Source organism: Vulpes lagopus, chromosome 2, assembly GCF_018345385.1.
Source record: "Vulpes lagopus strain Blue_001 chromosome 2, ASM1834538v1, whole genome shotgun sequence".
In the NCBI taxonomy this organism is placed as follows: domain Eukaryota; kingdom Metazoa; phylum Chordata; class Mammalia; order Carnivora; family Canidae; genus Vulpes; species Vulpes lagopus.
Genome location: NC_054825.1, coordinates 40,212,563 through 40,227,331, shown reverse-complemented (window position 1 = coordinate 40,227,331; position 14,769 = coordinate 40,212,563). Strand labels below are relative to the sequence as shown.

The 14,769-nt window shown below is 39.5% G+C and overlaps 1 protein-coding gene across 4 annotated transcripts in view; it reads right to left on the bottom strand.

Moving 5' to 3' along the window:
• Positions 1 to 14,356, bottom strand: part of TMEM273 (transmembrane protein 273) — a 40,874-nt gene extending 26,518 nt beyond the window's left edge. For 3 of the 4 annotated variants that reach the window (XM_041730465.1, XM_041730473.1, XM_041730462.1), the window contains exon 1: positions 14,290 to 14,356. In XM_041730465.1, coding sequence (XP_041586399.1) covers positions 14,290 to 14,335 — 46 coding nt within the window. In that variant the 5' untranslated portion in view covers positions 14,336 to 14,356. The remainder of the gene's footprint in view (positions 1 to 14,289) is intronic. The other variant, XM_041730482.1, reaches the window with a different exon arrangement.
• Positions 14,357 to 14,769: the final 413 nt, after the last annotated feature.

Sequence of the window (14,769 nt, the reverse complement as noted above, 5' to 3'; positions counted from 1 at the left end):
AAGGCAAGAAAAGGAAATAAAAAACACATACCATTCAAAAAGGGAAAAATACAACCATTTGTAGATCATGGTCCATGCAGTAAATCCTAAAGGATCTTAAAAAAAAAAACTTTCAGAATTAGTAAGCTAGTTCACTAAGGTGACAAAATAGAAGATTGACATACACAAATCTATTATAATTCTATATACCAACAATGACACATAGAGAAAATTTAAATACAATTTACTATCACTTCTCAAAAAATACTTAGGTATAGATCTAATACAGGTACAGGTCTCACATATTAAAAATTCCACAATGGGGATCCCTGGGTGGCGCAGCGGTTTGGCGCCTGCCTTTGGCCCAGGGCGCGATCCTGGAGACCCGGGATCGAATCCCACGTCGGGCTCCCGGCGCATGGAGCCTGCTTCTCCCTCCGCCTGTGTCTCTGCCTCTCTCTTTCTCTCTGTATGACTATCATAAATAAATAAAATTTAAAAAAAAATTCCACAATGGTGATGAAAGAAACAAAAAAAGAATCTTAATAAATAGAAAAGCTGTCAAATCTCCCCAAATTGATCTATAAATTTAATGTAATTCCTATCAAAATCCTGGCAGGATTTTTTTTTTGTGGCTGTAGATAAGATTATTCTAAAATTTACATGGAAAGGTAAAGGAAATAGAATTGCTATAAACCTTTTTTTGAAAATGAAGAATAAAGTAGGTGGGATCACTCTACCACCTTGAAACTTACATACCTACAGAAATCAAGACTGTGTGGTATGGGCAGAGGGGCAGATACATACATTAGTAGAAAAGAAAAGATGACCCAGAAATAGTCCATACAAGTATGACTGGACAAGGGAGTAAAATTAATTAAATAGAGGAAGAATAGCTTTTTTCCACCAATGGTCCTGGAGCAATTGGATGTCTATAGGCAGCAACAACAACAATAAAGTATGCTGAGCTAAATTCACAAACAAACTCCAAGTGGATCATAAATTTAAATGTTAAATATAAAGTATACAACTCTGTAAAAGGTGAAATAGAAATGGAGTGGTTAATGTCAAGGGAACCAGGAAGCCATTAAAGGAGATGGACCTTATGCACCTTATGCACGTCCTTACTGGGTAGGCCCATGAACTTTTTAACTGGGCCAACCTGTAAATATTGCAAGGATTCAGCCCCAACACCTACAACTTACTAAGAGAAGGCTTAGTGATAACCTTAGCAACCAATTATACTCAGTCAATATTACTTTTCTGCTGCCAACACCAATCAAAATTCTTTGTAAACAACATACAGGCAATCCTGCATGTTTGTCTTTAGGAACCCTTGACTTCTGTCCCCTGGCGGGCAGGGGGTGGGGGAGGCAGCCACACTATTTGTATTGCTGCCTAAATCTTCTGTGCTTTTGAATTATAATTAGGAGGTCCCCAACCAATGCTTTTATTTTCATTTTAGCTCAGTTTTTTTTTTTAAGTTGACAACTTTTAGGAGAAAACAGAAGGTAAAATATTGGAGACTTAACAAGTGAGTGGTGAAAACTCCTCAGATGTGCTATCAAAAGTGTGATCTGTAAGAGGGAAAAAAATCAGTAAATTAGACTTAATTAAAATTAAGTACTTTTGTTTTGTGAAAAACAAAAGGAGGATGAAAACACCAACTAGAGACTGGGAGAAAATATTTTCAGATCACATATTTGACAAAGGACTCATAGCCAGAATATATTAAGAACTCTTAAAATTCCAATAGTAAAGGAAAATCCAAGCAAACCAATTAGACCCAGCAATTGCACTGCTGGGGATTTACCCCAAAGATACAGATGCAGGAAAAACCGAGACACCTGCACCCCAATGTTTATAGCAGCAATGTCCACAATAGCCAAACTGTGGAAGGAGCCTCGGTGTCCATCGAAAGATGAATGGATAAAGAAGCTGTGGTCTATGTATACAATGGAATATTACTCAGCAATTAGAAACGACAAATACCCACCATTTGCTTCAACGTGGATGGAACTGGAGGGTATTATGCTGAGTGAAGTAAGTCAATCGGAGAAGGACAAACATTATATGGTCTCATTCATTTGGGGAATATAAAAATTAGTGAAAGGGAATAGAAGGGAAGGGAGAAGAAATGTGTGGGAAATATCAGAGAGAGTGACAAACCATGAGAGACTCCTAACTCTGGGAAACGAACAAGGGGTAGTGGAAGGGGAGGTGGGTGGGGCGATGGGGTGACTGGGTGACAGGCCCTGGGGGGGGGCCATGACGGTATGAGCACTGAGTGTTATACTATATGCTGGCAAATAGAACTCCAATAAAAAATATATATACAAAAAAAAAAAAAAAAGGAAAAGGGTAAAAGTCACGGAGAGAATTCTGGCTTGAAGAGGACATTTCTCTTCCCCTTCCTGGGGTCCTCCCTTCTTCCTTTACCTTCTGCTGACTTTCTAAGTAACCCCACTGTTTATTTTCTTTTGTTACACTTGTGATAAATTGTTGCACAGCAAAAGAAAAAACTAACATGTCAAGAATTCTTTCTTCCTGGAATCTGCTCACTGCATGATTCTGAACTGTTGTCTTGGCAGGAATCTGAAACAGGGGAAAAGCTGTCAGGAAATATTTTTACAAAGATCTCAGGGACTAAGAGCCAAAGAATAAAGTGATGACTTTGACTTGTAAGATAAAAACGAATTTAATTCTCTTTACCCCGGCCTCTGCCATCTTTTCATTATAAATTAAGGGATGGGGGGAAGCCTCCATTCTCTTCAATAACTCTGGCTCTTTCAATGAAGAATGTTTTAGGCACTGGAACATAATTACAGTGATATTGTATTTCTTTTACTATCATGATTATAATAATACATAGATTTCAGCGGGTGGTTTCCAACAGAATTAAAATGGAGACAGATGGCTGAGATTTTGGTTGGAATTAAGAGTCCATAGGAATATTTTATCTGGCAGTCTTTTAAAAAGGAAGGTGCACGCACACCTCTAAGAACATGCCTAGAAATTTCACCAGATATTTTCAATAGCTATTCTTATAGCAATATGTTACCAAAATTTAACAATATTGATTGGTTGGTAGTTAAGTGGAAAATAATTTATTTAAAATTGTGACAACCATAATCCAAAATCTACCTTTAAGTCTTTTTATCATCATGTCAAAGGAACATGAGTCTTTCTCAGATAGCTATCTTCTGCTTCCAAATGTGAAGCCCTGAGAAGGACCCAAGAGCAGTTATGCATTATCTACTGCAGAATGGATAACTGAAATCATTAGAATACCAGGCAAACTTCAAAATGAGGAATTTTCTATGAAAGAAAAGGAGATGGAAGCTTCTAAAATATCATTGGCATAAAAGACAATGGCTAGGGAGACATTTCAAGGAATGAAGGCTAAAGAAACAAAGTCACCAAGTGCAGCACTTGCCCCTCTACTGGCTCCTTTGCTGAGCACAGTGAAGGCTATAAAGGGAATTGGTAAGTCCACTGAAAATATTAGACTGTGATCGATTATGTGAAAGTGTTTCGTCAATGTTAACTTTCCTGTAGTTGCTAACTGTGCTGTGGTTATGTAAGACATTGTCCTGTTTTTAAGAAATACACATTAATGTATTTAGGGGTTTAAAAAAACATGACATATACAACATAATTTCAAATGGCTCTGAAAAAAAGATATCTCTTTCTATATATAGAAGTATATATAGCCTCATTTGTTTTATATCTCTCTAGAGACATAAGATATGGTAGATTTCTTGATTAAGAAATCAGCAAATCATACAGGTGTTAAAGGACACTTATATTATTATTCTTGCAACTTTTTTTTCAAGTTTGAAACTATCCTGAAATAAAAGATTGAGAGAACAGTTTAAAAAGTCATGTCAGTTTTCCATGATGAAGCTACTTTCTATTCTTAGCTGGGAGGCAGTGTGGTATTAGAGCTAAAAATACAGCTTTACAGCATCAAACTATTTGCATTTGAATCCCAGCATTCTCACTCACCTGTTATAGTTTGATGCTGTAAAGCTGTATTTTTAGCTCTAATACCACACTGCCTCCCACCTCTGGTAGGCTACTTTATCACTCTGTGCCTCAATTTCCTCATCTGTGAAATGAGCATGATGATAAGAGCATCTGCTTTGTAGGCTATTTGTGAGAAACAAATGAGATCTACCTAGAGTGCTGGGTGAGGCACCATGCTCAGAATCAGTTCTCAGGAAGTGGGCTTTTATGATGCATTCAAGGAAAGCAATCTACACATAAGAGAGAAGGTATAGTAAGAGCCAAGATAAGTTTAATGTCAAAGAGGAAGAGAGAAGAAGGAGAAGAAGAAGGAGGAGGAGGAAGTGACGAAGAAGAAGGCAGAGGAGGGGAAGGGATTTTACCTATAAGTTATCAAATTCATAAGCTGCAGTGAATACAAGAGTGTGGCAGGACTCAACACAGACAGAAAAAGTGGCACAGAATAGAAATCCCATTAACAGTTCAAACATACATTAAATGCATATAAACTAGAAGAGGCACTGTAAAGCAGAGGAGACAGGAAAGATGGTTCAATAAATGATATTAAGACAATTGATGTTTCACATAGAAAAAAAACTGGGGGCAGGGCAAGATGGCAGAGGAATAGGGGTCCTCAACTCACCTGGCCTCATCAACTTATCTAGATAACTTTCAACAATCCTGAACACCTACAAATTTGACCTGAGATTTAAAGAGAGAACAGCTGGAAAGCTACACAGAGAAGGGTGTTCACTTATAACAAGAATCATCTAGGGTGAAATTTACTTAGGTCATGGTTGATATTCTTGACTCAGCCCACTCATACAGCTGTTCTGCACAGAGCAAAAAGACTAGAAAGAAGAACTCACCACAAAAGAAAGAATCAGAAACAGTACACTCTCCACAGAATTACAGAATTTGGATTACCATTCGATGTCAGAAAGCCATTTCAGAAGCACAATTATAAAGCTACCGGTAGCTCTGGAAAAAAACAAAAGAATTCAGGAGACTTCATGACTGCAGAATTTAGATCTAATCAGGCTGAAGTTAAAAATCAATTAAATGAGATGCAATCCAAACTGGAGGTCCTAACAACGAGTGTTAATGAGGTAGAAGAAAGAGTGAGTGATATAGAAGACAAGTTGATGGCAAGGAAGGAAGCTGAGGAAAAAAAAAGAGAAAAACAAGTAAAAGACCATGAGGAAAGGTTAAGGGAATAAATGACAGCTTCAGAAGGAAGAATCTACATATAATTGGGGTTCCAGAAAACGCTGAGAGGGCCAGAGGGCCAGAAAGCATATTGGAACAAATCATAGCTGGAAACGTCCCTAATTTGGGGAGGGAAATAGACATTCAGATCCAGGAGATAGAGAGATCCCCCCAAAAAAAACAATAAAAACCAGTCAACACCTCAACATTTAATAGTGAGACTTGCAAATTCCAAAGATAAAGAGAAAATCCTTAAAGCAGCAAGAGACAAGAGATCCTTAACTTATATGGGAAGAACTATTAGATTAACAGCAGACATCTCCACAGAGACCTGGCAGGCCAGAAAGGGCCGGCAGGATATATTCAGGGTCCTAAATGAGAAGAACATGCAGCCAAGAATACTTTACCCAGCAAGGCTCTCATTCAAAATGGAAGGAGAGATAAAGAGCTTCCAAGATAGGCAGAAACTGAAAGAATATGTGACCTCCAAACCAGCTCTGCAGGAAATATTAAGAGGGACTCTGTAAAAGAAAGAGGAAACCCAAAGAAATAATCCACAAAAACAGGGACTGAATAGGTCCTATTCGATGACACTCAATTCATATCTTTCAATAGTAACTCTGAATGTGAATGGGCTAAATGATCCCATCAAAACACACAGGGTTTTAGACTGGATAAAAAAGGAAGACCCATCTATTTGCTAGCTATAAGAGACTCATTTGAAACCTAAGGACACTTACAGCCTGAAAATGAAAGGTTGGAGAACCATTTATCATTCAAATCCTCCTGAAAAGAAAGCAGGAAAAGCAATAATATCACATAAATTAAAGTTTATCCCAAAGACTGTAGTAAGAGATGAAGAGGGACACTATATCATACTTAAAGGATCTATCCAACAAGAGGACCCAGCAATCATGAATATTTATGCCCCTAATGTGGGAGCTGCCAAGTATATCAATCAATAACCAAAGAAAAGACATACTTAGATAAAAATACACTAACACTGGGAGACTTCAACACGGCACTTTCTGCAAATGACATATATTCTAAGCACAACATCTCCAAAGAAACAAGAGCTTTAAATACCCACCATTTGCTTCAACGTGGATGGAACTGGAGGGTATTATGCTGAGTGAAGTAAGTCAATCGGAGAAGGACAAACATTATATGGTCTCATTCATTTGGGGAATATAAATAATAGTGAAAGGGAATAGAAGGGAAGGGAGAAGAAATGGGTAGGAAATATCAGAAAGGGAGACAGAATATAAAGACTCCTAACTCTGGGAAATGAACTAGAGGTGGTGTAAGGGTAGGAGGGCGGGGGTAGGGGGTGAATAGGTGATGGGCACTGAGGGGGGCACTTGACGGGATGAGCACTGGGTGTTATTCTGTATGTTGGCAAATTGAACACCAATAAAAAATAAATTTATTATTAAAAAAAACAAGAGCTTTAAATGATACACTGGACCAGATAGATTTCACAGATATTACAGAACTTTACATCCAAACGCAACTGAATACACATTCTTCTCAAGTGCACATGGAACTTTCTCCAGAATAGACCACATACTGCATCACAAATCAGGTCTTAACTGATACCAAAAGATTGGGATTGTCCCCTGCATATTTTCAGACCATAATGTTTTGAAACTTGAACTCAATCACAATAAGAAACTTGGAAGAAATTCAAACACATAGAAGTTAAAGACCATCCTGCTAAAAGATGAAAGGGTCAACCAGGAAATTCGAGAAGAATTTAAAAGATTCATGGAAACTAATGAGAATGAAGATACAACTGTTCAAAATCTTTGGGATACAGCAAAAGTAGTCCTGAGAGGGAAATACATCACAATAAAAGCATCCCTCAAAAAAAGTGGGAAAAACTCAAATATGCAAGCTAACCTTGCACCTAAAGGAACTGGAAAAAGAACAGCAAATAAAACCTACACCAAGCAGAAGAGAATTAATAAAGATTTGAGCAGAACTCAATGAAATAGAGACCAGAAGAACTGTGGAACAGATAAACAAAAGCACGAGTTGGTTCTTAGAAAGAATTCATAAGATAGATAAACCATTAGCCAGCCTTATTAAAAAGAAAAGGAAAAAAAGACTCAAATTAATAAAATCATGAATGAAAAAGAGAGATCACAACCCATATCAAGGAAATACAATCGATTTTAAAAACATATTTATGAGCAGCTATACGCCAATAAATTAGGCAATCTAGAAGAAATGGGCACATTTCTGGAAAACCACAAAACACCACATCTGGAACAGGAAGAAATAGAAAAGCTGAACAGGCCAATAACCAAGGAGGAAATTGAAGCAGTCAACAAAGACCTCCCAAGAGACTGAAGTCCAGGGCCAGATGACTCCCCAGGGGAATTCTATCCAATGTTTAAAGAAGAAACCACACCTATTTTATTAAAGCTGTTCCAAAAGATAAAAAGGGATGGAATACTTCCAAACTCCTTCTATGAGGCCAGCATCACCTTAATTCCAAAACCAGACAAAGACCCCACCAAAGAGGAGAATTATAGACCAATATCCCTTATGAACACAGATGCAAAAATTGTCAACAAGATACTAGTCAATAGGACCCAACAGAACATTAAGAAGATTATTCACCATGATCAAATGGGATTTATCCCCAGGATGCAAGGTTGGTTCAACACTCGTAAAGCAATCAATGTGGTGGATCATATCAACAAGAGAAAAAACAAGAACCATGTGATCCTCTCAATAGATGCAGAAAAAGCATTTGACAAAATACAGCATCCATTCCTGATCAAAACTCTTCAGAGTAAGGATAGAGGGAACATTCCTCAGCATCTTAAAAGTCATCTACGAAAAGCCCACAGCAAATATCATTCTCAATGGGGAGACACTGGGCGCCTTTCCCCTAAAATCAGGAACATGACAGGGATGTCCACTCTCACCACTGCTATTCAACATGGTAGTAGAAGTCCTAGCCTCAGCAATCAGGCAACAAAAAGAAATAAAAGGCATTCAAAGGGGCAAAGAAGTCAAACTCTCCCTCTTCACAGATGACATGATACTGTACGAGGAAAACCCAAAAGACTCCACCCCAAAATTGCTAGAACTCACACAGCAATTTAGCAATGTGGCAGGGTACTAAATCAATGCCCGGAAATCAGTGGAATATCTATACACTAACAATGAAACTGAAGAAAGAGAAATTAAGGAGTCAATCCCATTTACAATTGCACCCAAAAGCATAAGATACCTAGGAATAAACCTAACCAAAGAGTTAAAGGATCTACCCTAAAAACTTCAGAACACTTGAAAGAAATTGAAGAAGACAAAAAGAGATGGAAAAATATTCCATGCTCATGGATTGGAAGAATAAATATTGTGAAAATGTCAGTGCTACCCAGGGCAACTTACACATTTAATGCAAGCCCTATCAAAATACCATGGACTTTCTTCAGAGAGTTAGAACAAATAATCTCAAGATTTGTGTGGAATCAGAAAAGACACCGAATAGCCAGGGGAATATTGAAAAAGAAAAGCAGAGCCAGGGGCATCACAATGCCAGATTTCAGGTTGTACTACAAAGCTGTGGTCATCAAGACAGTGTGGTATCGGCACAAGAACAGACACATAGATTAGTGGAACAGAATAGAGAACCCAGAAATGTCCCCTCAAGGCTATGGTCAACTAATATTCGACAAAGCAGGAAAGAATATCCCCTGGAAAAAGGATAGTCTCTTCAAAAAATGGTGCTGGAAAAATTGGACAGCCACAGGCAGAAGAATGAAACTAGACCATTCTCTTACACTAGACACAAAGATAAACTCAAAGTGGATGAAAGATCTAAGTGTGAGACAAGAATCCATCAAAATCCTAGAGGTGAACACAGGCAACACCCTTTATGGACTTGGCCACAGTAACTTCTTGCAAGATACATCCATGAAGGCAAAAGAAACAAAAGCAAAAGTGAACTATTGGGACTTCATCAAGATAAAAAGTTTCTGCACAGCAAAAGAAACAGTCAACAAACCTGAAAGACAACCTACAGAATGGGAGAAGATATTTGCAAATGACCTATCAGATAAAGGGCTAGTATCCAAGATCTATAAAGAACTTATTAAACTCAACACCAAAGAAACAAACAATCCAATCATGAAATGGGCAAAAGACATGAACAGAAATCTCACAGAGGAGGACATAGACATGGCCAACATGCACATGAGAAAATGCTCCGCATCACTTGCCATCAGGGAAATACACATCAAAACCACAATGAGATACCACCTCACACCAGTGAGAATGGGGAAAATTAACAAGGTAGGAAACCACAAATGTTGGAGAGGATGTGGAGAAAGGGGAACCCTCCTTCACTGTTGGTGGGAATGTGAACTGGTGCAGCCACTCTGGACAACTGTGTGGAGGTTCCTCAAAGAGTTAAAATAGATCTGCCCTACGACTCAGCAATTGCCCTGCTGGGCATTTACCCCAAAGGTACAGATACGGTGAAACGGCAAGACACCTGCACCCCGATGTTTCTAGCAGCAATGTCCACAATAGCCAAACTGTGGAAGGAGCCTCGATGTCCACTGAAAGATGAATCAATAAAGAAGATGGTCTATGTATACAATGGAATATTACTCAGCCATTAGAAACGACAAATACCCATCATCTGCTTCGACATGAATTGAACAGAGGGTATTATGCTGAGTCAAGTAAGTCAATCGGAGAAGGACAAACATTATATGATTTCACTCATACGGGGAATATAAGAAATAGTCAAAGGGATTAAAGGGGAAAGGAGAGAAAATGAGTGGGAAAAATCAGAGAAGGTGACAAAGCATGAGAGACTCCTAACTCTGGGAAATGAACAGGGGGTAGTGGAAGGGGAGGTGCACAGGGGATGGGGTGACTGGGTGACGGACACTGAGGGGGGCAGTTGACGCGATGAGCACTGGGTGTTATACCATATGTTGGCAAATAGAACTCTAATAAAAAAATATACAAAAAAAGAGAAAAAACTATAATTAGATTCTTTGTTTAGGCCATGCAAAAATAAATTCCAAATAAATTAAAATTAAATAGTTTTAAAAATTAAAAAAAATTTACTTTAAAAAATGTTTCTTAGACAAGATGGAAAATTAAGACATAACAAAAGTCAAAGAATGATAACTTTAATTGTATCCCATTTAAGACTTCTGCAGAGCAACGGATGCCACAAAGATAAAATATAAGGAACATACTGAGACAGGATATTTGCAACACATGACAGAACCAAATAATTAATATCCATAAAAAATACATAAATGACCAATAACCAAAGAAAACTCCAGGAAATTCATAGAAAAAGAAATCTGGCTGGTTGATAAATAGAAGGAAAAAGGTTATTCTCACTAGTAATCAGGAACACACAACCTCAAAACTTGGAGATAATATTTTACATCTCTGGCAAAAAAGCAAGAAGTCTGTCACTATTTAGTATTACTTACCCTGTAGGGAGACAGATATGCCCAGACCTCGCAAACGGAGAGCAATTTGGCAATATCCAATGAAGGAAGAATTGCACATACTCATGACAGTAACACCTCTTCCAGACTCTCTCCCAGAAAACAGCTGCATGCGGGTTCTAGGAGATGGGACTTAGAAGGCTCATTACAGCATCAGTAACTATGCAGAAAGTAAGAATCTAAATTCAGTCAATACCAGAAGGTATAACTAAATTATGACTGAGTGTTTCAACAGAATTGAAAAGGTAGTTGCAACACATACATTGATCTAGGATGAGAATGGGAGATACTGTAACGTGTTGAGTATGCTGTGGTGACATTTATGTCACATGCTGGACACCTAGAAAGTAACACAGCACAGTCAAAGCAGGGGTGCTGTTACCTGCAGAAGAGAGAGGAAAAGAAGACAGCGGGGGCCCAAAGAGCATTAACTCCACTTCTGACATTCTATCTTTGATAGGTATGTTGACTTACCTATCTACATTCAAATACATGTATCTAAAAGATAAAAACAAAAAGCTAAGTTAAAATGTGTTCATTCAAGGTGTCCATGAATATTTGTTGCATTGAACTCAGTCTTAAAAATAGTTTTAGCATATTGGAAAACTGGCTTTCCCCCTAACTCTCCAACTACTCTGTGTGGGAAATAGTGGCTCATGCACTGGAATAGTTAGGCAGAAATGTCCCTCTTCCTCCCATGTCCCCAAAAGCCCTCATGCATAGCTCTCACATATGCCCTGGGGTGACTGGCCTGGTCACCTGCCCTCTATGGTATCACTAGATAATCCCCCAGGTCCCTTTCACCAGTTCATAAAGGAAAAGCTCAATTATTTCTTACAACTTCCAATGGGCTATAGTGTTATTTTTTGATGCACAGAAATGTATTTATTTGGTATTAAGAATATAGAAGATCAATATGAAAAATGCCAATACAAAGAAACTAAAATATGTCTCATAATCCTATTTCCTAGAAAAAGTAAAAAAGAAACTGTTAATGATTTGCTGTATTTCCTTCTAGTTAATTTTCGGTTAGGCAAGCAAACATATGCAAAATATAATTAACTCTAACTCTGTAATTATCACTTTGTCACTTCTCCTCTGTCCATGTCAGTTCTGAGGAAGTTAAGTCTTTCATGGAAACATATTGGATATCATTGGAAACATTGGAGTATAATTGACTTAGCCAGATTCTTTTTTTTTAACATATATTTTTTTTATTGGAGTTCGATTTGCCAACATACAGTGTAACACCCTGTGCTCATCCCCGTCAAGTGCCCCCAGATTCTGACTGAAAATAATTTGTTTCTGGTTTCTACTGGGGTCAGCAGTGCTGAGTAAGATCCTATTAAATATTTTGGGAAGCTTTTACCCTATTGTTCCATCAGGATAAGTTCCTGAAGGTGGAATTTCTGGATAAAAGTTTGTGAACAACTTACAGTTCACTACATATAGTCAAATTGCCTCCTGAGAAGATTGGGACGATCAGGGTTCCAAATATCCAATAGTGAGTGCTCACTTCATGTCAGATACTAGCTACATGCTTTAAATACAGTCACAGACTGATCTCTCTCAACAGCCCTATGAGGCTGGCTACAATCACTATCCCCAAGTTACAGATGAAAAAACTGAGCACAGAGAGGGTGGACAATCTGCCCAAGCTCCTGGCTGGTAAATTGCAGAAGAGGATCAGAGGATCAGGCTGTTTAGAGTAAAGCACACACTCCTCAACACTACTGCCTCTACTAAAGTATCTGAAAACACTAACTGGCTGTGATACCTTGGGCGACTAATTAAAACTTCATCCTTCAAATGCAGACAATGGTGGGACCTATTTCATGATGTTGTTGGGGGAAAGAATGAGCTAACGTAAAGTGTTTGTTTGTTTTTTTAAGATTTTATTTATTTATTCATCACACACACACACACACACACACACACACAGAGAGAGAGAGAGAGAGAGAGAGAGAGAGAGAGAGAGAGAGGCAGAGACAGGCAGAGGGAGAAGCAGGCTCCATGCAAGGATCCCGAAGTGGGACTGGATCCCGGGTCTCCAAGATCAGGCCCTGGGCTGAAGGTGGCACTAAACCGCTCAGCCACCCGGGCTGCGCACGTAAATTGTTTAAGAGGGAATGAAACGCATCGAATGCACTCAGAAATGTCACATGTTACTATTCCTTTTATTTGGGATCTTGAGCATTGGGATCTTGGCTTATTTTTTGTTTGTAAGTCTTCAGCAAGCTGCCTCTTTGTATCATATGCACATTTTTTCATTAGATTTCTTAAATTTAACTTCCTCCCCCACCCCCCACCCCCCACCCAACCCCAGGATAGACTGGTCTGTATATCTAGATAGGTCAAAAGCAGAAACAGATTAGGACATCTGCCAGCTTCTGCCACATTGTTGAGCACACTTTGCATTTTCTGGCCTGCGCACACTTAGTGCGCGCTGGTTCTAACCACCCCTCGCTGCCACGCCACTCACTGCACACGTCCATTTCCATGCCTAGACTGGTAGATACCTAGGCTCCCTGCCGACATGCTAACTCCCTGAAAGCCAAGGTCTTTGTTCACTCCTGGGCTGGGTGCAGGCTTCCGACAGAGTCCTGGCCACGGAAATAACACTGCCCATGTCTAGGATACAGGCTTTTGCTTCCCCCTGAAGGAAGATTAGATCTGGAGATAGACTGCCTGCTTTTGCGTCTTGGCCCAGGGCAACTTCTAAGAAACAGCATCTGTGTAAACAAGGGCCGTTTGTTGCCTTTCTAAGAAATAACAGTTATTTTCTGCAAAGCAGATTTTGCAAAGTCGCATGGCCCTTTATCTCGTCAGTCTCCGCCTTATACATATCATTCTAACCATCATTCTGTGCCTTGATCTTTATCTCTTTCGATTTTTCCTCTCTGTCTGTTTTTCTGGTCTTAATATTTCTCCCTCTATTTCTGGCCTTAGTTTTCTATTAGTCTCTGTCTTTCTCTGTTCTTCCTTCTTTTGATGCACAGAAATAAAGATGACTTCAAAAAGCCGGAATACCTTTGGGTAACCTGAGAGCCTCCTCTACTCCATAATAGGATTGATTCACCACTAACTACGGAGAAGCATCTACGTACCCACATTTTCTCATTTTATCTAATTATTTCAGTTTGACTTAATTAAATTGAACCTCATTTTCATACAATCCTAGAAGATATGCATTATTACACTCCCCCCACTTGATTGATTCAGAAACAGAAAAAGTCTAAGAAGCTTGCTGCAGTTTGTCAGCAACAGAACCACAATTTAAAGCCAGATTTGAAAAAATAAATAAATAAATCAAGCCAGATTTGTCTAGGTCCCAAACCCAAAGCTCTTTCTACCACCTGACCCTTTCCAGTTCTCCTCTTGTCCAGAAGCATTTGTAAGTTGCAGATGGAATGAAACAGACAAAATCATTGCTCAGGGTCTGTCTCAAAATGAGAAAAGCCATCTATCCGAAGGGACACATCTGTGCTTTAGGGACTGAGCCCCAGTGGGCTAATGCTCCCCTGGTTTCCCACTCACTGAGGCACCCCTGCCACAAAAGAATCATGTCCACCCCATTTCTGCATTCCTCACTTACCCAGGAGAAGGAGGAAGGCTCTCAGCATGCTGGTCCCCGAGCCCATGCTGTTCCTGGCTCGTCTCAGGCGACGTAGGCTGTGTGACCCAAGGCTGTGAGGGACAGGAGCCAAGTTCCACGTGACAGACAAGGAGGAAGCTGCCTCCATGCCCAGGGGACTGCTCAGTTCCTCTCGGCTCTGTCAAAGGGCAGCAGTAAAGGAAACCCCTGTTGTCCTGGCTCTGCCATCAGTGGAAGAGAGCTAGCCCATGATGAGGGCTCACCGAGGCTTTCTGGGGTATTAGTTATCACCCAACCTATCTCCTGTAACCTGTCCCCTTCCCCACCACCACACACATACTGCATGAGAACACCAGTGCCCCTGGGTGCAGATTCTTGCCCAAAGACCCAGGCTGATAAGTCTCAGAGAGGGATGTGGGCAAAGCTAGTCAGCATGGATGTCCAAGTCCTGCAGCAACCCCCATGGACCTGGGTCAGGGA